At 41.3% G+C, this 23,121-nt stretch overlaps 1 protein-coding gene across 5 annotated transcripts in view; it reads right to left on the bottom strand.

Annotated features, from left to right (window-relative positions):
* The window catches only part of kmt2d (lysine (K)-specific methyltransferase 2D), a 39,808-nt gene that overhangs the window by 14,365 nt on the left and 2,322 nt on the right, over positions 1–23,121 (bottom strand). For 3 of the 5 annotated variants that reach the window (XM_061736143.1, XM_061736147.1, XM_061736144.1), the window contains exons 2-37: positions 20,972–21,054; positions 20,647–20,773; positions 20,280–20,482; positions 20,020–20,129; positions 19,753–19,915; positions 19,400–19,571; positions 19,113–19,227; positions 18,751–18,929; positions 18,304–18,566; positions 18,034–18,153; positions 17,100–17,902; positions 16,404–16,517; positions 16,147–16,260; positions 15,909–16,013; positions 15,644–15,825; positions 15,232–15,396; positions 13,769–13,878; positions 13,591–13,632; positions 13,315–13,503; positions 13,053–13,238; positions 12,837–12,959; positions 11,925–12,046; positions 11,690–11,825; positions 11,486–11,572; positions 11,327–11,404; positions 11,057–11,215; positions 10,721–10,790; positions 10,327–10,565; positions 10,130–10,203; positions 9,415–9,465; positions 7,670–9,301; positions 7,371–7,571; positions 4,571–4,716; positions 2,658–4,426; positions 2,447–2,570; positions 51–132 (exon numbers count right to left, since the gene is read on the bottom strand). In XM_061736143.1, the coding sequence (XP_061592127.1) occupies positions 51–132; positions 2,447–2,570; positions 2,658–4,426; positions 4,571–4,716; positions 7,371–7,571; positions 7,670–9,301; positions 9,415–9,465; positions 10,130–10,203; positions 10,327–10,565; positions 10,721–10,790; positions 11,057–11,215; positions 11,327–11,404; positions 11,486–11,572; positions 11,690–11,825; positions 11,925–12,046; positions 12,837–12,959; positions 13,053–13,238; positions 13,315–13,503; positions 13,591–13,632; positions 13,769–13,878; positions 15,232–15,396; positions 15,644–15,825; positions 15,909–16,013; positions 16,147–16,260; positions 16,404–16,517; positions 17,100–17,902; positions 18,034–18,153; positions 18,304–18,566; positions 18,751–18,929; positions 19,113–19,227; positions 19,400–19,571; positions 19,753–19,915; positions 20,020–20,129; positions 20,280–20,482; positions 20,647–20,773; positions 20,972–21,020 (8,604 nt within the window). In that variant the 5' untranslated portion in view covers positions 21,021–21,054. Of the gene's footprint in view, positions 1–50; positions 133–2,446; positions 2,571–2,657; positions 4,427–4,570; positions 4,717–7,370; positions 7,572–7,669; positions 9,302–9,414; positions 9,466–10,129; positions 10,204–10,326; positions 10,566–10,720; positions 10,791–11,056; positions 11,216–11,326; positions 11,405–11,485; positions 11,573–11,689; positions 11,826–11,924; positions 12,047–12,836; positions 12,960–13,052; positions 13,239–13,314; positions 13,504–13,590; positions 13,633–13,768; positions 13,879–15,231; positions 15,397–15,643; positions 15,826–15,908; positions 16,014–16,146; positions 16,261–16,403; positions 16,518–17,099; positions 17,903–18,033; positions 18,154–18,303; positions 18,567–18,750; positions 18,930–19,112; positions 19,228–19,399; positions 19,572–19,752; positions 19,916–20,019; positions 20,130–20,279; positions 20,483–20,646; positions 20,774–20,971; positions 21,055–21,642; positions 21,721–23,121 lie in introns of those variants that run through there. The other 2 variants (XM_061736145.1, XM_061736146.1) reach the window with 2 other exon arrangements.

The following is a 23,121-nucleotide window of genomic DNA, read 5'->3' as shown; positions in this document are numbered from 1 at the left end:
TTTGTCTGTTTAAACTAAAATCAAATCACATTCAAGTAAAGATAGCAAACCTTTGCTGGTCCAGGTGGAACTTGCACCTGATCTGTGCCTGGGGCAGAGGCCAGCCGCTGAGCGAGCAGAGAAACTTGTTGCCTGAAGAAAAATTAAACAGAACTAAATATACATGAGGTATAAATCACAGCGGCAAGAATCATGCATTCTGTTATAAATTACTACTAATATTACCATCAAATGTACACACGTTCACTTGTAAAAATCTTTTCATTTCCTAAATGACCTGGGCTACACACTGCCCCCTCTGCGCAGCTGGGGCGCCAGATGGGGTGGGAGGATCTGGCCGGAATAACGTGATCCTTCCACGCGCTACGTCCGGCCAGAGAAAACCCACCCTGTCAGGTGAAAAAAAGCGGACTGCTCACTCCTCAGGTTAAGGAGGAGACCTGAGCTCAGTGCAGGAACTCCCGGGGTTGGTAGAGGGATTAATGCCCAGGACTGACTTGGGTAGGACCACTGGGCGATAAAAATATATTTTAAAAATAAAGGAAGGATTATATTACACTAAAGTTTTGGAGCATCTTGCTGTAGTCAGGATTTCTTATTAATATAGTGTTTCAGGTTAACAACAGAGTTGGTCAGTGAAGACATTCAACATCCTTTCCTTTTTACTTGTGACTGTTAAAACCAAATAGCAAAATAGCAAATTTACAATTGTTTCCCCATTTCAGAAAACTGTCCTGGATACAGGGTTTATACTGTATATTGTCAGTTCAATATTTACATTTGATTTCAATTTTCTGCATCTCCCACTGGGCCCTTGTGATAACAATATGAATTCCCCAACAGAAGACCATGGATGGGCTACAAAAACTGATATTTGATAAAGACTGTCTAATGCCCTCATTATGAATTTTAGTAAGTAATGCAGGAAACAAATGTTACTAATACAAGACATTCACCAAGAGAGGCATTTTTATAATTTCAGATGCAGAAGAGAGATCTTTCAGTCTGTCCCTCTCTCTGTGTGCGTGTGTGTGAGGGAGCTCCTTCTGACCTCTGTTGGCCTGGTATTAAACATCTGTCCTGAGTGATCTTATCATGAGGACAACCTTAAGTACAGGTCTAAATGCACCCATGTCACATCTAAGGAAACACCAGGATTCGCTCACTAAAACCTCATTCAGGTGGTCCAGGCCACATATGGCAGCGCAAACACAATGCATCCTGGGCCACACTGAAGCATCACCTACACAGCTACATCCTCTGTGTTTAAGCAAAAAGATGTACCTATTTGCACAGCACCGGCATCACATACGAGAAAAACAACAATTGCTCACATATTACCAGGACCTCAAACATCTCACTCAACTTGGTCTACCCTCTGTCATTTTGATTCGCCTCACAAGTTAACCTTTCTAATTTTACTCAGACAAGAGTGGTTGTTGCTGTTTTCCAAGTGACAGGACACAAGTTAGTGCATTGCTGCCCCTCACAGGTTGATAAAAGACCTTTAAAAATCTAAAATCTCATTTTTCTATGAGGTGAAGTAGTGAGATGTGATCACTCAGGTTGGGCACTAACACAGGTTTACAAGTCCGTCACAGTGACAACAGTGGAGACAACATTAAAATTGTGTACAAATTCCTTTGTGTTAAAGCTGAAAATGATGTTTTCATGAGTACTTTAACGAGCGGCGGGGCTGTGAGTCTGTATTCCACAAAAAGTAGCTAGGTTTTCATTTTAAAAAATTGCTAGATTTTCATATGGCACATTTTTGAAGGGAAAGGAGGTTCTTCATCTCAAGACAAAACCCAGGACTGGTAACAGTTACTTGTCAGCAAGTCTTCCTCCCATACACGTTCTTGTTTTTTTTGTATAGTTGGGCATGAAGAGAAGAGGAATCAATATACTGTTTGTGTGTGTGCAAACACTGAAACATACTTTAATGTTTCAAGACCTGAAGTGAAACTGTCAAGACATTTAAGCTGAATGAAATATTTCAAGTTGGACAAAGTGGCAAAGCTGAGCAAACTAGGGGATTTAAATCTTTCTCTGTTGTATGTGCGGTTGATTTCCAACCTAGGCCAGGGAGGGGAAGTGACTGATTTGGTTGGTTGGCTTGTTTGACTTGTTTGTTAGTGATAAACATATCTGCATGGTTTTCTTTTTAAACCAGAAGTAATGCATGGCGCAATTTTGAAATGTTCAACTTCCATGGTCATCCTGGACCCAGGGATGTTTTAATCAAGCATCGGTGTAGCTGCTCAATCTCTGAGTGTTGTTCTTTATAAGTGTTTTTTATTATTTCCTTTATTTAACCAGGCAAGCAAATTAAGAACAAATTTCTTATTTTCAAGTGCAGCCTAGGGGGGTAAGGGGAGGGGGGAGCTAAGATGAAAAAGAATTCAACTTAAAAATGTGAATTAAGTTTGACGTCGAACAAAAGTACCTGTTTATGCCGGGGGCAACAACCATTGGATCCTGTGTCAGCACTCTCTTAATACCCTTGAGTGCGACCATCTTTGCCTTGGCAATGGGATCCATAATGTCATCAGCAGCAAATTTGTCCAAATCTGCCACAAGAAAATATTTTGCAGATAAAGTAAGAAAAACATAAATGATGAGATATTTCAATAACAATGATGAGCCACTGTGCTTACCTTTATCTGGGAAGAAACTGTTAGCAAGAGGTGACTGTTTAATCACTGGCTGTGGTTGGTGAGCGAGGCCTGTGTGGAGACCGGGCTGCCCTGCCCTCATCAAGGCTTGCTGCTGAGCCATGGCCATGTGAGGCTGCGGTACCATCCCAGCTCCCATGAGCCTTTGCTGTTGCTGCAACATGTGCGGAGCACGAGGTACTAGTCCTGATTGTGGCATCATTCCTTGGTGTGGCGGACGATGCTGGTGTTGCATCATTAGTTGACCAGGTGCCTGTGAGTTTGGATGTTGATTTGGAAGACCAGGGAAGTGAGGAGCCATGCCTCCCTGATGGAGGGAACTCAGCTGCTGCTGTTTCTGCTGTTCTTTCTTCTCATGTTCCAGAAGATCCTGTATTAGCAGTGGCAATTCACCATCTAAAGAGCTCTCGACCTTTGCCAAGTCTACTGCCGGAGAGTCCTGGCCTCCTACATCAGGTAGCCCCAGTGGATCGTCACCAATATCGCCATGTGGGGCAGCTGGAGGAAAAGGGTCAGCTTGGCCTGGCAAGGGGTATGAAAGTCCACCTAATCGAACAGAGCTGAGTGAGGCTGACTGTTTTTCTGTTTGTGCTGATTTGGCTGATGGTGCAGTCCCACCAAGAATCATTGTAACAGCCTCCCCCATCTCATCTTTCTCCACAGTCTGCCCTGACTGAAGCTGAGGGCCCAGACCATTGTCCTCGACTTTGACTTTGGAAATGTCAGCAATTTCTTCAGAGGGCAGCAACCTGGCGGGGGATTGATGTACAGCATCATTGACTTTTCTTAAACACCTCTGCCCTGACTCAACTTTGCCCTTTTCTTCCAGTTTAATGTGAGCAGATCCTGATAAAGATGAAGGTGCTTCACTTTCTGCTTCCACTAGCCGCAGCTGATCTGAGAAGACATCTTTAGGGTCACCTTGGTCCAGTTCAGGGTCGGTGTAAGCCAACAGGTCGAACTCATCACTGTTAAGCAAGTCATCGAGATGTGGATCGTTGGTTTCAAGGTTGTCCAGGTTCCCCAAGTCGTCATCTCCTTTGTCAGGATCTAAGTCAAGAGCCAAATCATCTTCATCCTCCACACCTCCATCCCCTGGGGCATCGCCAAGTCCCTCGAGATCAGGCTCTGGCAGTTCCTCAGTACTCACCATAGCTGCGGACTGAGGTTCTGTCACCAAGCCTGGCTGTGCATGTCGATGCTGCTCCGTACTCGGAGTGCTTGAGTGGGAAATAGCTGTTTGAGGCTGCAACTGAGGTTGTTGTGACACGGAGCCTGTAGACGGCTGAGGCAATAAAACTGACAGCCCTTCTCGCCCTAACCCCAGTTGGGATTCACCACCTCCCTCTGTCTGGCTGCCACCAGCTTGTGCTATAGAGTGCTGCTGAACGTAAGGTGCAGCCATGTCTTGTTGTGGGACAAAGAGACGAGGTCTTAGCTGGGGTCCACGAGGCATGAACTGCGGCCGTAGCGGTAACCTTTGTGAGTTGTGTCGTAACTCAATGAACTGTGGAGGGGGCCCTTGACCAAGTGGCTGCATAGTCTCTCCTCCATGTCCTGGCAAAATGGTGTGAGGGTTCCCCATGCCATCCATACCCTGGATGTTGAGAGCAGGGTTAAGATTGTGCCTCATGCCCATGGCCTCCATGCCAGGTTGAGGGAACCTCCTTTGACCTGGAGCCTGGCCCTGCCACTGAGGAGGGAATGGTGGACGCGGAAACATGCCCTGAGGTCTAGTGTGCCCGGGTAGCCTGAAGTAGAAAAGTGCAAATCAGATGAGAAAGTCCTTACTGTGCATTATAAAAGAAATGATGGAGGAGTGAGACTAACTGTGCTCCTCAGCTCATTACGTAACAGAACCATTACTGAGGCATCTACTTCATGCAAGGTCTTGCCTTAGTGCACCAGGATCCACAATAGCAGCTGGTCCTGTCGATGGCCCTGGTGGTCGAATGAGCTTGTCATCGATGACCCCTAAATCTCCAGGCATCTTCCCCGCAACAGAAACCTGAGCTCCCGAAGTAGCAGCAGCAACACGATCCTAAAAGAAGCAAAACAATAACCCCAAAAGAAAAAAAGAAAAAAAAAGGAAACATTAAACATTTCTTTTATTTTTAATTCTTCTGATACTGCAATTCTGGTCCTTAAGGTACAGTGTCCTGCATGTTTTACACGTTTCCCTGCTTCAAAATACACTGATACAACTGACTATGTCATTAACAGACTTGTGCAGACCATACCGACTGATAATCACCATTAATTAGAATCAGGTGTGTTATCTCTTAAAGCTCACGCAGCACGTATCCATGGCGCCTGCACATCCTTGGTAAATTGCTGTGTGAATAATAAACCACACTCCTTCGATGGACATCCTGTGGTCGTGTGTTTATAGTACACACATCTTCCAGCTTTACAAAATGCCTTTATGCATCGTTTCACTTGTCATCTAGTCAAAGTTAAGAATTATTTTATATCACTATTTTTTCCTAGAAAATTGGAAGCATCAATAATTGTGCAGAACTATTTGTGCAGAAGTTATTTTTGTTAATTAAAACAAGCTAAGTGAACTTTGAATCATGGCATATTTTATTGACGTTATCCCAGCTTGCACCCTGCAGAAACTAATTATCATGGAGGAGAACAGCGCTGAAGTCCCGGAAAACAAAATCAAACACAGCTGTGAATGGTGAAGGGATGAACGGTATTATATCTCAAAAAGGAGATATTTCGTTTGAAGAGGAAAGGTGGAACAGCGGGGAGAAGACCACCCACCTGCTGCGCTACTTCTCAAACATTATAAGTTTTGTAGCTCTCATAATTTGATCATAGAAATCCATGAGTCAAATATAAATATGTTTTTATCCTTTCAATATAGTTATGTAGAGCCAGCTCAGAGCTAACTTTGGTGGCACTGAGTCTCAGATAAATATGCAGGAGGGAGAAGACAGCTGACGATCTGGGAGCCGAAAATCATATTCTTGAATGCATATTGTGCTGTTTAACTCTGTGGTGAAATGGAAATCATGGCAATTTTCAACACAATGAATGGACAAAAAAAAATTATGAAAATCTAGAGTTTTTTATATTCTTGTAGCAATACTAAAATAATTGTATGTGACCAAAGTGCTGAGAAGCTGGGACAATGTTGTATAAGGTTCACAGCAGGAAGACTGAGCTGTCAGAAAGGAGAAGACTCATCTTTTCATCCCGATTCAAAGTAAGCAGTTTCATTGGTTTACCAGCTAATAATGAACACCTGCCAAAAAGGACCATTAATTGTTTTTTTTTATTATCATTATTATAGTAAGGACCAAACAGATGATGAGTCCTCTGTTGGAACAGACACCGCCCAAGATGTGGGAGAATTTGTATTTAAGTTATTTAGAAAGATGGATCTCTGTTTATGTTTGTGAGAGGAAAAATATATCATTACAATCTCAAATATTTTTTTCTTCTTCTGAGGTTTGTGTATATAGTTGGTTGATAGTATTACAAGTATAAAAAAAAAAAAAAGTATTAGTTGGGTATTACATTTTAACGTGACACCCCCATTCGTTTATCCTGGATAGACGTTTTTTTTCAGTGGCATGAATAGACAAGCTTTGAGACACTCTTGCAGAATATCATGTCTTGACATAAAAATCTACTTGAAAATTAAAGGAGTTATATATGCTTTATATATTGATTTCAGACACGTATAATATATATTTTTTTTAAAGTTTCCAGGTTTAGAATGAATATTTTTCACATTTCAAGCTTTGATCTCAGTTTTTGTGTGTGTGATAGGAAGTTAAATCTAAAATAAATTCTATCCGAATTTAAAAAAATGTAGGGAACCTTTTGCTCTGGGGTGTTTATACAGTTGGTGAGAATGAAAAAAATTATTTTATTAGATTGCCTAGGATGTGCTGAAAAAAAGGACATAAGATAAAATCCACATTGCACTTTCTTATAGCTTCTGTATATATGTTTTAACATAATCATGGAAAAAAGCAATTGAAATGCTGAGTTCTAAGGGTTAAAGCAGGGAAACATCTAAAACATGCACGACAGAAAATAGTAAGTAAGATAAAATTATGCAAAACTAACTTAGTCCATGCTACTTGTTTCTAGCATTGAACTGAGGGCAAACCATCAGTTGTTATTTAAGACAAACTTACAAGAAGTCTGTCTGATACAACATTTACCTTGACACAAAAAGGGCAGGTGAAAGAGGCAATCCTCTCTCTGCACACCAACTACAGATCTATCACAAGGCTATTCATAACTGTCGCTATCAGCCTCCGTCAGCAAACAGGACTTTGAGAAAAGGCAACCGTTTTGCCACAAACCAATGCTCTGTTCTGCATCTCAGAGAGCAGCAGAAAAAAGAAAATACTTCCAATTGTGGAAAAAATGCAGGCAAAGGGGGACTTATTCTCTGGTATTTGGATAGTTAATATAATGGTTATGACTAAAATAAAAAGTAAATGTGTTCTTTCATATTCATTTTCAGTGGGCATACAATCTACCAAATCATTTTGTTCTTCCAGAAAGTTTTTTCTTTTTTTATATCACTGGAAAATAAAATAAATTCAGTTAATGATTTCATGTAGCTCTTTACCAACTTAATACAAAGACACCTTTCAAATTACTGTCACAATATTGGCAAGAAGAACAATTTGTAATGTCCATGATATACCACCAAAAAGGTACCTGTGGATAAGGTGGCGGCGCTCTGTGGGCTTTATCCTGTTGAAAGGGTCCCATCTCTCCTCCAGACCAGCCAGGGGATGCACCTCCAGCAGCAGCAGCAGCGGCGGCGGCAGCGGCAGCAGCAGCAGCCGCCTCCTTCTCTTGCCTGATTGAATTTCTCTGCATCTGTTGTCTGATTAAAAATTCCCTCAGTTTTTGGCGCTAAAAAAAAAAAAAAGAAAAAAAGATGAGCACAAAGCAGTAATTAGAAAACATTTTAGACGTGCACAGACTGAGTGTTGAATCGCTATGTTTAATACCTGTCTGTGTTTCTCCAGCTCAGATGGGCTAAGTCCAACTAAGGAAGGGTCCTGTACTGCTGAGATGTCGGGCATTTCTTGAGTGACTGGCAAAGATGGTTGATGAGCCAAGTCTGGAGAGTTAACAGCAGGTAGTTCTTGAGATCCAGAAAGGGGTGGCCCCTTGGAGCCGAGGTTGCCTCCTCCCAACGTCAGCTGAACTTGTGGCTGTTGTTGCTGAGGCTGACCCTGAACCATCTGAGTCTGCTGTTGCGTCATTTGAAAGTTTCCTGTGCTGGGGCTGCGGCTGAATGTGGAGGGAGCTGACGGGTTGACAGAGAGAGGATCCCCCGTAGACATGTTGGGTGGGTGTGCAGGAGGTGGCTGGTTAGGATGAGGTGAGGTTTTGTAACTTCCAGTTCCCTCTGGAGTAAGAGATGGAGTGCAAGGGGGTTTGTGGTAAGTAGCAAAAGGGTCTCTGGATTGCGGTCTTGACGGTGGCTGAGAACAAGTGTCTGGAGATTGGAAACGAGGGGTTGCAGGGGACTTGACAGAGTAAGCATCGTTGGACAGGCCACCGGGAGTGTGGGGAGACTGAGAATTACCTGACTGTGGACTTAGGGATACTCTAGGACATCCTTGATCTTGTTGAGCTACTTGGTGTCTCTGGGGCCCAAGAGAACAATTATCAGGCTGTGGTCTGGGAGTTAGTGATGGATGAGCATGTGGGTCAGATAATGAATGAGAGGGAGACTGTCTGTAGCTCTCAGAAGGATGACTAGGAGAGGCTCCAGGATGAAGTGTCCCACTCTCTCCTTGGTGCATTCGTGGCGTCATAGGTGCCTTGAATAAACCATCTCCAGACTCCAGCATCCCAGCAGGGGAGCCAGTGGAAAGCTCAGGTCTTCCAACAGCAGAGGAACATGGAGAAGGTGCACCCATATCAGCCCTGTATTGTCCTGTATTTGCAGGCGAGGAAGGTACTCCAGAGGGTGATGGGGATGAACCATATTCAGGACGTCCCATTCCCTGCTTGTTTCTAAAAGAGTCCCCATAGTGGGTATTGTGGGGTGGTGAGAAGATGGGTGAGTCCCCAAGCCCAGGACCTCTTGAATGGGGACTTTCAGGAGGTCCTAAGGACTCCTGAGAGCCTTGCTGTGATTGTGGTAAATGACCCTGTTGTTGCTGCAGTTGTGATCTGAAGTAGGGGTCAACCTGCTGAGCCCGTCTGGGAGTTCCAGGAGTTCCTGGTTGCATGTCATAAGGGCCAAAACTGGCTGGCCGTCCCTGAGGAGGACCCTGTGGGCCGGAAGTGGAATAACCTGAGGAAGAGGCCTGTAAAGGGCTGGCCCCTGCGTGAGAAAAAGGTGTGGTTGGATGTGAGTGAGAATGGGGTGACTGAGGAGGAAGTTTAGCCAAGGGATCTGTCCGGATTTCAGCTGACAATGGGGTCTTAATAGGTCCATCTGAGAAAAAGACAGAAGATGATCCTGAATCTGGAGGAAAGGGAAACGGGCTTTCCGCAGAGCTCGGTTGGGAAGAAATTGATGTAGAGCCCGAAGGTGGGGGAATCTGGAGATGCAAGTTTGGCCGCTCTCCCTTCGTACGACCTGGTTCTGTCTTGACTGGCCTGCACACCTGACTCTCTGCTTGCTATGAGAAAGAAAGAGTACAAAGGAAATATTAACAACACACAGAATTAAGATGAAGTCATTCTTAAATCTAACTTGATAGAACAAACAGTTAATGATGGTGTTGTTTCTCACCTTCTGTGCCTTGTTGATTCTCTGAGCTGCCCGGTTATCTTTGGCCTTTTGCTGTAATACGAAATAAAATACATGTAAATATTTTTTACATTTCTAACTTGTAACAGACAGACATTTTTTTAGGAAAAAAAAAATGATAGTTATCTGAATTTTGATAGAGAGGGATGTTTTACATTATATCCGTATAAAAATGCACCCACAGTTGATATTCTACATTTTTAATGATTTCATCAAACATGAAATTATAAATGAAGAGAAAATCCGAAGTGCTCAGGGAATTGTTCAGAAAAAATCTTGAAGGTGCTCTTTGGTGTTGGGGAAAAAACAATATCTGGTCAAAAAAGGGAGTCCAAGGCACTCTTCTTGTGGAAAAATATTAAAAAGCCTTTATTGAAACATGGCTAATAAGTATAAAAACATGGGAGCAGAGACCCACACGTTTCGGCGCAAGCCTTCTTCAGGGGAGAAGAAGCACAAGCCTGAAGAAGGCTTGCGCCGAAACGAGTGGGTCTCTGCTCCCATGTTTTTATACTTATTAGCCATGTTTCAATAAAGGCTTTTTAATATTTTTCCACAAGAAGAGTGCCTTGGACTCCCTTTTTTGACCATGAAATTATAAATGTTTTTAAGGGATGAAAAAAAAAAAAAAAAAAAAAAAAAAAAACACAACCACCAAACAACTCAACAATAACGGGGAAAAAAAACCAATACCCACCAGATAGGGAACCTTGTCCGCCGCCGACACCTTCCTCCAGATCTTCATGATTTGCTTACAGCGACTTGACCAATCTGCAGCAGAAACAATGTTTACCAGCTACTCCACAACAATAACATAAACCTCAGGCTGAACATGCATGACCTGTAATTCATAAGAGGTTATGTATGTAGGTGTGACATTTCTTCCGCTCTGACCTGGATAGTCCTGTTTAAGAGTAGGGAAGTTGGTATTGGCATAAAGAACTGGGGAAATGGTTGAAAGCTCTCCAAGCTCTTCATCTTTTTCCCAGCGCTGGAGACTGCGCTGGTTGTACGACAGCCCATCACCTTCTACTTCTGTGGGGGTTGGTGGGGAGGAAGGAGTTGCAGGGGTAGAAGGAGTGGCCCAAGGGCTCTCCTCGCCCCCATCTGGACTGAACAGTCCCCCTCTGTCCCTGTACACGGTGAGAGGATATCGTCTTTTGTAAATATTGCACTTACATGTTTAAGTCTTAACTGGGGAAAAAAAATTATTATTATGCACCTACGGCAAACTACATAATATAAGGTACTGCAGAGTGAAATGCATTAAGCACTTGAGTGGCCCTACCGCATCTCAAAGAATGCTGACTGAGAGAGGCCAGGAAATGCATCCATCATTCCAGCTGAGGGCAGGGATCCTGCAAGCAAAAAAAAAAAAAGTTTGAATCACAAAGCAAGCCTCACTTGAAACTTACTTCAGTACTTTTGCTCAAAACATGAAGTTGTTTTTTGTACAGTGAAAATCTAGTATTCACTCTTTAACTTGGCCTAACGTTGGTGTTGTTTATAAATCAAATCTGCTATAGAATTTTTATAGAAAGAAGAAGAGTTTTATCAGTTCAAAAATAACTATTTAAAAAGCTTTAATACGATATGAATATCTTCAGGCAGGCCCTGTTCACACCTGAGAGGAGAGCTCTCTGTGGCAGAGAGCTGCAATTTGGTTCTCCTTTACTTCCATCCAAGATGGGCTTCATGCTCCCCAAGGAAGAGCCATCTGGTACGCCAAGAACCTTCCTGAAGAACTGCTCGGAGTCCTGGCTATCCACAGCCTGCGGAAGACCTGTCACACATGAACAGCATGAGAGTCAGGATGCGAAAAATCAGGTATTTAACTTTTCTCTAAAGTCTTCTTGTGTACTCGACATAGTAAAGTACCCTCTGAAAGGATTACCTTCACTTTTTTCTGGATCAGAGTCATGGGGATCAGCTGACACCTGTTCCTTTGCTGATGAGGATGGTGTAGAAATTCCTAAAATTGCAAAACTTTGTCAACCTGGAGTTACCATGAGACAGAAATGAGCCAATGGATTCAGTCTACACAGACACTTACCTGCACAATCTCCCTGAGCATGGGGGGTTTCACCCGCCTCTTGCTTAAGAGAAATATTTCCTCCTCCAATCCAATCCTTGACTTCAGCTGGTACAAAAAAGAAAAGAAGAAAAGCACTTCAATCACTGCACTCACTATCTCTACATCTTTGCAGCATCACAAACAATTTGCAGGTTGTGTCGTTGGTGAAGTCAGTGCTCTTACTCTCTGGGGTTGTAGTCTTGACCCCAGCTGGTGCTGGTAATGAAGGTCTGACATGGCAGGCACCTGGCCTCTGCCCTGGGGCTATCGTTACAGCCTTCTTACTCAAGTCTATTAGTGTCTTCCCAAAGAATGCCTCCTGTAGTTTATTAAAATATTTTACATGTGAAAATTACACCACTGAAATCTTTGAATAATAAGCTTTTTATTGGAATGACCATAGTGACAGAACAGAAACCTGGAGATAGGCTGGAAACATGTCCTCGAGTCTGCTCTTCTTTCGGCCCCGCCGTTTCTTGGCCTGCTCCTCACCTTCTGCTGGTTTAGGATCCATTATATTATCCGTGTCAGGGTGGGGCCCTAAATATGTGAAACATGAAATGAATTAGTCAAATTTACAGTCCTAAGAGATAATACATGGCCCTGTGCTGCATTTAGTTATGCATTAATAATGAGGACATCCTACCAACTAGCAGCAGTCATGTTTTAAAAAGCAATGTGCTGTGTAACACATCTCTGTCAATTATTAGATGGCATCAAGTATAAACTTTTTGGGGATCTGCTTGTACAAACAGTCCCTTTTGACATTTCTGTGTTTTGTCAGAGGCTTAAAATAACAATTTATGATGACGTAACTCTGTTGCCTTCTGTGATGACATTGAGTGGAGTTTAACTCAAAACGAAAAACTGCTTTGTTTCACATTGTTTTGGTCTGTATAATCTAAGTTTACGCTCATTACTCTCTAATAATGAATGTGGAGTTGTTTCAACTCTGGAACATGCCTTTAAATGAAAATGTATCAAGTCATGTGAATTAGGTACAAGTTAAGCCACTATCAAACGTTCTTCCTTCTTCTGAAGGAAGAACGTTTTTATTTTATTTTTTCAAACTCAAACCAAGAGGCTTCAATAAAATGGGAAAAAAAACAACTCAGTTTTGTCAAGCAACATTCACGTCAGTATGAATGGATCCATATCCAAAAGAAATCAAGAACAAGGTCTGATGTTTCATGATGTGACAAATTCTTTCAAAATCCACCCAAAGCTCCACATGCAGTTAGTGAGTAATAATTATGCAATAACTACATTTGTATATTTATTAAAATGTCTAAAGTGAATGAAATGGAATTCAAAACTAGTTGTCACCAACCTTCTTCGATGGTTCGCTCTATGGGTTGGCCATCTAATGTGGTCTCTCCAGCCAGCTGGGCAAAGAACTCCTTTTTCAACCGTGTGTGACACTTCCTCTGTCGCACCATGAAGCCTCCAATCCCTACCACATTTTATGAAAAAGATTATTACCATTTTGCAATTGTGAAGAAATGTATCTGGATATTATAAAGTTCTAACAGTGGAGGTGGCATACCAGGCCTGTAAGGCTTCCGCTTCCTCTTTTTGCCATCATCAGTTTCTTCTAATCCCCCTTTGAGACCGTCACAGTCAGCAATTCCTTCAGGGCCTAGTTCTGCCCCTCCATCCCTCTCACCACCGTCTCTGTCAGGGCTCCCCGGGTGCTCCATTTTGGAGTCACAGTCCATGGGCTCCCCACAGCCTAGTTATACAGAACAACACTCAAAACCACTGAAACATTGTTCATGCACCAATAGATGGGAGAAAGGTGTGCCAACCTTTTCCGTCATCTCCATCTCCTTCGACCTCCCTCAGATCCATTCCATCAGGACCTCCTTCACAACAGAGTGTGCCGAGACGAGAGCGACGCTGCCGCCTCTTGTGCAGAGGAGACATCGAGATGCTACGAAGCAGGGACATGCCTGACTCTGTCAGCCACACACCCTCCAACCGGTAGAACTGGGGTTCTGTGCAATGACATTTAAAATCAGAGTGACTTGCAAGAAGACAAACAAATCATTGTCCCGCAGCATGCACTTGGAAAACCCACTCACCTGGCTCTTTGATCTTTATTGAAGCCATAATGGCTGACTCCACTGCAATTGTACAAAGGAAAAAAGCAGGGAGAGAAAGAAACCAACAATGGTGCCATCAGTACATTAAAGATGACCCTGAGGTCAGAATCTTTTTTTTTTTCTTCCTCAGTTTTAAATGGTGTATTTTGAGACTCACCTGCAGGTTTTGGAACATACGGAGTGCACGATGTGCATGCAAAGCCCTCATCAGAGGCTTGTTCTACTTCATCCTCTGTGTACAGACTCTCACAAACAGCATGGACCCATCTGCAGATACATACATATGCATCCATGATAATTATTCAACAAATCACAAATCAAATCAAAAATGGTGTGGGATCATTTACAATGTAAAACTGTATAATCGATGTCTTGCTTGTTGTCAATAGCTGCTGTGTCATGAATACTGTCTGAGATGCACCAATCCCCTCACTTTGGGCTCCATACTCCACACTTTGCTCATATGCATTTCTTCCTGATCAACTCCTTCCTTTTAACTGAACCAAAGCAGACAAAGTCAACAAAGCATATAAGGCTCTACAGAGGTTTTTGAAAGGACATGATCAGAGACAATCATTTGCCCAGTGTTCATTTGGCTACCCAAATTGAATGAAATGGTCTTTTTACTCCTGAAAGGGTTATCAGAAAAAAATAACATAACTTCTCATTTCCCACCACAGGATGTTATTCAGTAGGGCTAGACTAATAAAATAAAATTAATCAAAACTGAGAATCAGGACCTGTAACTGTTGTCACTTGAATTTCCCTGGGGATTAATAAAGTATCTATCTATCTAATCTTCTCCACGTCAGCCATTTCAATGTTTTTCTTTCATCAGTTATTACTTCCCCCACTGTGACAGTTCATGTATTGTTCCCTTAAAAACATACTACAGGATGTGTCGTCACACCCTGTAGCAAGTCCTGTCCACGACACAGGGGGCAACATGTATGACAACTCAAACATAGAGACAACTGAGAAACTCCAACAGCTTCCACTGAAGGAAATAGTGTCCATCTCTGAGACATATTCTGGGTTTTCTGAAGATAGTACTGAACAAGAACTAATAGAACTGAAAAGCAAACGCTGCAGAAAAACTGTTTCGGTGACTAATGGTAAAACTATCAATCTGTTTCAACACACTCCCATTTCTGAATATGAACAACGCATGGCTAAATAAGAGCGAGAGGCTGTGTCTGAAATCAACCTGACTCACTATTATGTACTAGTGCGCTACACAGAGTAGTCACCATTTTCCAGCGCTGCCCGAATATGAAACATCTGATTTCACCATTTTAAACGGCATGAAATACGTAAAACAGCAGCAAGCAAATTCTACACTCTGGTTTCCAAATGGAAAGTTTTGCAACATAATAAAAATAAAAAAATACATTAGACAGACTCAATCAGATACACACTCAAAATACAGGCCAATATAATAAACACAGAGCAATTGAATGTCGCAAAATGTAGCAGACTGCTTTGTGTACATAGCTCATATGGAGGATCAGGATAAGGACTGAAGACATCAGTGCAATATCCAATACATAAATGACATTGGCATCTAAACCAAACCAAGACACTGGTGTATGTGTGTGTAATGTTAGGAGCACCACCCACCGATCGCAGTACTGACACTGCAGTAGCAGCTCTTCTTCCATGAAGTTTTCTCTGCAAACTGGACAGATGATGAGGCTGGCACAAGGGCCACAGTGTGTGTAGTTGTTTTGCCACTCACAGTGGAAACCCGGCGAGTTTGAACCACACTGGACGCAGTACACACACCTGGGCAGAAGAAGCATAAAACCATTCTAACATTTATCACGCTGAAATGCATTTTAAAAAACAAGACAATTGAGGAAGTGTAATTTTATTTTCGGCTACACAGACAAAAGGCAGAGCTTCTGAATTGCAAATGCAGAGCCGAGATACCAGTGTTCCAGTATTTTACATAATATGTAAATGTGCATGTATGAATTTCCCTTTGACCTGATTCAATGTAATGAAACTGAAGCTTTTCTTTTTTTTTTACCATTTGCACTTCCAACCACCCTTTGGTACAGTGTGCAGGGGTGGGTCCAAGCAGTAGGTATGGTAACTGACGTCGCAGTCGTCACACAGCAGCAAACGAGAGGGGTCTGAGGCCTTTCCACACACCTCGCAAACAATACATTCCAAACATCGCCAGCCCTTACGCAGCATCGTCTTGGTGATCTGCAGAAAATACGTCATTCAATTTATCCGCTTATACAAAGTGCAATCCTGAAAACATCATTTAAAGACAACTTTGTTCTTACTTTACTGTTCACACAGTAGGGATGGTAACACTGGGCACACTGAGCACAAGCCAGCAACTGCCCCTCCACACCCTTTCCAAAGCTGCCACACACAACACACATATCCTGAAACAGAGGAGAGAACGCAGGAGTCAAATGAAGAGCCAATTTGCATCACATTTAAAAGTGGGTGCAGTTCTTAGCATAAAAAAAAAAAATGGACAGCGGGTAATTGAAGATGTCAAAACAAAAGCTGTACCTGGAGTAGAACAAATTTATCAGTGTTTGAGAAAAGAACCACTGTGTTCTGCATGGTGTCATCTTCCTCCTCCTCTTCCTCTTTATTTACTCCAGTGTCTGTGGTCATGCTTAGCTGTGAAAAAGATCATCTTTATGCTAAAACTTATAATAACATGAGAAATATAAGATATGGCGATCTTGGATTCTTACATTATGCAAATTAATTTAAATAAATAAATACATAAATAAATAAATGTGGTTGTGCACAAAGCTCACCAAGAAGGCATCGATGCAGGAAGCCATAGCTTTGAGGCGTGACCTTCCACCGCGGCCTCTCCCTCCGCCACCCCCTCGAGGTCTACGCTTCCCAGGAAAACCACTGTTTCGCCCCTTTAAAACAAAAGACAAAATGTAATTGGGAAAAAAAATGTCCTAGCAAAAGAAATCATATGCTGCAGTTTGCCCTTTTGCTTTCACAGTAACATCGTCTTCGGGGTGTAAAAAAATGCAATATTTTGAAACCCATTTGTGAGTCCTGTGACAACAGTGACCTCACGGTTGCACTTCACACAAGCTCATTACATTTCACTTGAAGTAGCGAGGCACGAGTAGGACAATGACAACAACAATGGTGGTTTGTGTGGTGCTAAATATGCAGAGATATTAACACAGCTTCTTCATAGAACACTACCTTTATCTAGAAGTGTGGTGGTTTCCAATGGTGCGATATCACAAAGTTAATACCGACCCCCTACACCGTTTTTCTCTCATCTTTACAAATGTGTGTGCATTAGGATTGTTCTCTGTCATTGCATAAATGTAAGGAAAAATTACTTCTGCATTTTTGGCTGACAAACTGTCTTTAAAAAAGGCGCCAGCGACATTTCCAATAAAACACAGAATAATGTCAGCCATTATGTAATAAAAACAAAGCAGGGTAATGTTAACAGAAACAGTATGGGATGAGCTCACCTGTTTGACCCTTGAGCGGCCTGGAGATCCTCTACGTTTCTTCTCTCCGTCACTTCTGAGGGGTTCGAAGGGAAGTGAGTCGTCAGTCTCAGTGAGCAAGCTGTCAGTGTGAGAGCGACCAGCAGGTACGAGGCCGAACTCCATTGAGAGCTGAGGATCTGTTTCTCCTGGAGAGCCCAGGAAGCCACTGCTGCTCTCATCCCCGTGGCTCATATTGGACATTTCATCAAGCAGATATTCTGGCTTGACCTCTTGCATCTCCTGCTTTATGTCCACATGGTGTCCCTTCACTGACTCGTCATCCTCCTCTTCATCCTCTTCCTCAGAGGGAGGAATCAACCTATTCTCCATGTCCACAGCAGAAAGGGTGTCTTGTGTGTCTGCTGACGGAGAAAGTGTAGGAGAATGGGGGTCCTGGCATGGACTTCTTTCCATCTTATCATCAATGAACAAAGGTTCTGTTTTGACCACACAGAGAGGTGAAGCTGGTGACCTGAGCGGACCTTTCCTTAATGGTTCCACAACAGCCATGTCACTAGATCTAGTCTTTAACAACTTTTCTGAGGTTTCTTGTTCAGCTGAGGGAACAGCATCTTCCTTTTCCTCCTCTTTCTCCATCTCCATGCTTTCAGGGCTTTGATGAGACACTTGTGTATGTTCTAATGTAGATTTGTTGTTAGATGGTGTCTCTGTGGTGAGATCCTTGGAAGGGGCCGCTTGAGTCATCTGGCCGAGTGCCTGCTTTGGTATCTCTACATCAGCAGGAAGACAAAGGCTCTCCTCTTCTGTTGTTGTACACTCTACTATTGAGATGAAAGAATATGTGATTATCAGCCTCATCAAACTCTATGTGTATCATTAGTTACGGCACAAAAATAAGGTAATGCTTTGTGGTTATTTTTAATTATGGATTTACACAGTGTTTTGAGTTCACCTGGAGATATAATTGGAGGGGTTGGCGCCTTACAAGTGGATCCTTCTGTTGCAACCTGCAGCTCTCCCTTCATGGTTTTCTCCTCCGTGCCTGCTGTCTGATCAAATCCAGACTCGAGCCCTAAAAAGAGGAAAAAATACATACAGTATATATATATATATATCAAATAAGCACACACTTTTCAGTCATGAAATGACACATACAAACACATTCTTACAACAGAACTGCCTAGAAAATTTGGCCTTATATTATGTGCAAATTCAAACCTACCGGTGTCCATACGCGTTTCCTCTTCAGGTACCTCAGCAGACTGATTTCTCACCGAAGTACCTTTCTCTGCTGGTGTCACCTCTACTAACTCTGCCTGCTTTTCTGTGACGATGTCAACATCCATTTGGATTGTCATCTCCTCCCTGGTCTGTGTTTCCACTTGTGTTTTAAACACAGACTGCTGCTGATCCTCCTTGCAAAGTAGGCAAATGACCTTGGTTTCTGGAAGCTCCTTCGATGAACCACACTCACTGTGCATCCATCTGAGACAATCACAATGATAAAAATTTTTTTATATTTTATATTTATATATATATATATATATATATATATATATATATATATATATATACACACAGACAGTATATTAGATTACAATTACAGTGAGTGGACCACACATCACAGCATCCTCCATTGTGTGTTTAGAAAAAGGAAAAAAGAACTAACCTATGGCACATGGTGCAACATTGGAGACCAACTGATGGACTGGCAATTTTGCTGCACACGCAACACACTGAGCTGCGGTTCTGCTGGCATCCTTCGCAAACAGTATAATTATCAAACCACTGGGTCGTCCCTGGTAGCACCAATCCACGGACACCACACTCCAAACATACACGACACCTCTGACAGAATGCAAATAATAAAAGTTAAAAGGAAGCTCACTGATTAATGATGAAAGTGTGAAAGAAAATGTCACAAATGTGTTGCAAAATGAAAAATCTTTCTCAAAGTAAAAAAAAAAAAATTTTTGTTCTGTTTAAAAATGTAAAAAAATGAGTATGTGCTCAAAGGAATCTCTGATTTACCCTGCATTTCCAACCGTCAGAGGGAAGAGAATCCATGGCTGGCTGGAGACAGAAGGTGTGGTATCCCTTATCACAAGCATCGCATACCAACATTTTAAAATCTTCCCCTGGTTGTCTAGGAAAAAGAAAAAATAAAGTCAATAAAGAAAAGACAATACGTGGGGAAAGAGGAAAATAGGAAAGAAATTATTAATTAAAGCTATAATCCTTTAATTTGTGTTAGATTATGCAAAACTTTGAGAACTTCATCTTTAGAAGTGCAGTTTGACTCAGAACAATGAACTTACCTGCATGTCTGGCACACTTTACACTCTGGGCACTGCCATCCTGCCCGATGGAAGGGTGTGGCACCAATATCCAGACAGGTTGCATGATAATGTAGGCCACAGCCAGTGCAGAAAAGCAAATCTGTGAGTTCCCCCACTGAGTCACATACTGGACACCAAGACTCCTCACCAGCTGTAAACAAAATAGTAAAAAAAAATAAATTAAAAAGACATTACAAAAACACCAATGCATTAATGGTAAAAAGTCAAATTTGGGCATCACTGTAATGTGTCCATCACCAAGCCTTAAATTGTGAGCATGCCCAAACTCATAAAAACATCCACATTTTCCTAGGTGTGTCTTGTCCTCTTACCCAACTCCTCTGCTTTCTGTATGTGCTCTGGACAGAGGAGGATCAACTGCTTCATGGACTGGAAGGATCCACTTGCTGCCGAGCACGGGAAGTGGTAAAATCGCGAGCAGCCATCTACGTGGCATCGTATGGTTGCACCCAGCCTTTTGCAATATTCGCAAACCTAAGCCAACCAATTACAGAATATGGTATTAAATTGTATGAAATTAAGATATTTTAAACTCTAACCATTTAATTTAATTAGACCACAATGAAGAGTACACGTACTTGCTGTGTCCCTGAGATAACAGCCTTTTCAACATTCTCCAGCTCCTCAGCCTGTGTCTGCTTTACTCCCTCAGACCACATTGCACACCAGTGGTGAACCCAACACCCTCCTATTGATTATAAAGTCAAACATTAGGAAAAACAACAAAACTTTTATTATACAATTCGTGCATCATATATCCAGTAGATGTTAACAATTAACAATTCTTAATATATACACATACATAATGACTAAATAATAGCCATATCTTGAGTTTAACCTGAGTCATCAAGGAGTGCTGTCAGACAAGAGGAGTCAGAAAATCCAATGGAAGACAGGTCATCATTTCCAGGCGCTGGCAGTAAAGGATCTGATGGTTTGAGGTCCGAACACTCAGATGACAATCTGAAGTGTCTCAGTTCTCGCTGTCCATGCAAGCTCCGCTCCACGCAGTTACAAAGCGCACAAGCATGCATTCTCTCCCTGTGAAGTTGGAATTGCAAAAAACACACATGCACAAAAAGGAAAGTTCAAAACATTACTAAGTCAATTTTGTATTTGCCAAGAACCACCTAAATACCCTTGAGATAAAGTAGAAACTATTTAAGCTTTCAGATAATGAATGGAAAAAAAAAAAAAAAACTTACACAGGTGTGCTGGAAGAGGTTGCATTAACATCCGACTCATTCTGAGCTGCAAAAGAGGCCTTGGATGACTCCTTGGATGACTCCTCAGATGAGACGGACTTCTTTGGAGTGGCAGCACTGTCATCAGCTGATAAATTAAGGAAAGAAAAATAAAATAATATGGGGAAAAAAATCATGAGGGACATCACAACATTGCTTTAAACTGTATTGAGTATGCTGAAAATTATAGATCTCTATTAAGGGAACATGAACCTTTCATAAATAAAATAGTTAATGTATGTTCCCTTAAACAAAAAAAAAGTACAAGATAGAAAGAATACCTTACCTGTTGGTTCAGACTCATTTTCTTCGCAGTTTGATTTCTGCTCGTCCATTCCCTGTACTGATTTTGACCTCCTTGACAGAGATCTATAAATTAAAAATATGTATAACATCAATTTGTGCACACTAATAATAGTGCTTCAACCAAAATTATTGTGAATATGAAAAACAAGCTTATTATTATATTTAAAAAGTGTTTTTTAGCACAGTCATGAACATCAAATTGGACATTGCCTCTTTATGATTGAGGAAATCAGATCTGATACTGATAAATAATGATAAAAATAATAAAAAAATACACAAGATTTACAAGTTTTCTCAATAAAGTGCAGGCTCTGCAATAGTCATTTTTAAAAATGCTGTATTCTCTATTCAACTTATGAAAACTCGTTTATTTTTCTTAATGAAAATAAACTCTCAAAATGCATCTCCCTATAGCAGGACACAACACACACGGACCTCCCTTTTAATCCTAAAGTGTTTTCAACGTGAAAACTTACAGCCAAAATACTGATAGTAAACTAATACTGCTGCATGTTTACTGTATATTGTGTCCGGTGTTAATGTGACAGCGTTAGTAGCAACGCAGTCGACTTTTTACGCAAACTCGTGAAATTTAGCGCCAAGGTTGTGATAGATCAATCGGAAACGGCTTTAACGATTCAACCTATTTACCAAGCAATGCATAATCCAAATCGACGAACCCTCCGTGGCCAAGGAGCGCGGAATGTTACAACTAAAATGGTGTTTTGCTAAATAAAACAACTACATATCGGGATACACAAAGAAAATACAACTTCCGTATGTATTGTTTCCTGTTGCAGCGGGGCTTATTTCGTGCAGAACCTTGTTCCCCGAAACATAGTTCCGCTTTGAGATTCACACCATTGACAAAACGAACACGAAAAATAAAGTAGTCATTCTGTTTTATCCATATCCTATACAATAAACTATATTTTTTTTACGTTTTCAACATACGAGGTCATTAACAGTTCATGTCACAAGATACGGGATATAACAAGATTAGGTTTCGATTCGCACGACATATGTTATGCTGAATTGCAGTCTCGTCAATGTTTATTCATATAATGGTGAACTCCACATGTTAAAAGAAAAACAAAGAACAGTCAGTGACGCCATTCCGTCCTGATCCAACCAGCACCAGAGACTACAAATATGACCATTATCTTTAAAATGCAGGGCTATAACAACTGCTTCTGTTTTTCGTGCATTACAAAACAATTATTGAGCCATAACACTTAAAAAAAAACAACCTTCCTGTGAGCAAACTGCTTAAACACGCATTTCGTAATGTTTCCTTTTCCTTTTCTGTCAGAGAGATCCTAATATGCGGACAGGTGAGCTTTCCCAGTGATTCAGACTAAAGAGCAGAAGTCAAAAGCATAATCAGGAGGATAAACAGCGCCTGAGTGTATTGGGATGGGGAAACAACAGAAAGATGGTCCGATTTTCAATTAAAATGAAAACATCCAACTACAAAATATCAAGAAAAACCGAGAAAAGTATATTCTTATTTGATGCAGGAAATAAGAAAAAGAGGGAAAGTGATGATGTGGAAAAAATATTAGGGTTTTTTAATAATAATAATAATAATAATAATAATAATAATTATATATATATATATATATATATATATATATATATATATATATATATATATATATATATAAAATATAATATATATAATATAATAATAATAATAATAATAACACTCGTGAAATAAATAAACCATTGGTAATGCTGAACTATTAAAGCCTGGAGGAAGGTGCACAACTTGCCTTAGGAAGCCAAAGTAGACAAAAGCACACATTTGCATCACATGCAACAGTAAGAAATCCCACAATTAACCAGCGTGCTTTTAGTTTGCCCACCTAATCAAACCTCCCACGACTAAGAATTGCCAAAAACAAAACAAAACAAAACAAATCAACAGTAGGGTGAAGTTAAACTAACTTCCAATATGAGCAAATTGTCAAACAAAGGCTTTGCTATTGATCCCCAATGAACAAAATCGTTTGTACAAGTGTTAACATCGCATCTCTGGAATACCCAGTAACAATTCATACGCACTGTTTCCCAACGACATACTGAAGCCAGGTCCGAGTAACCCATACATAAGACGCTTTGAACCAC

This window comes from Cololabis saira, chromosome 12 (genome assembly GCF_033807715.1).
Source record: "Cololabis saira isolate AMF1-May2022 chromosome 12, fColSai1.1, whole genome shotgun sequence".
Classification (NCBI taxonomy): domain Eukaryota; kingdom Metazoa; phylum Chordata; class Actinopteri; order Beloniformes; family Belonidae; genus Cololabis; species Cololabis saira.
This window is presented reverse-complemented; position numbering and strand designations above follow the sequence as displayed.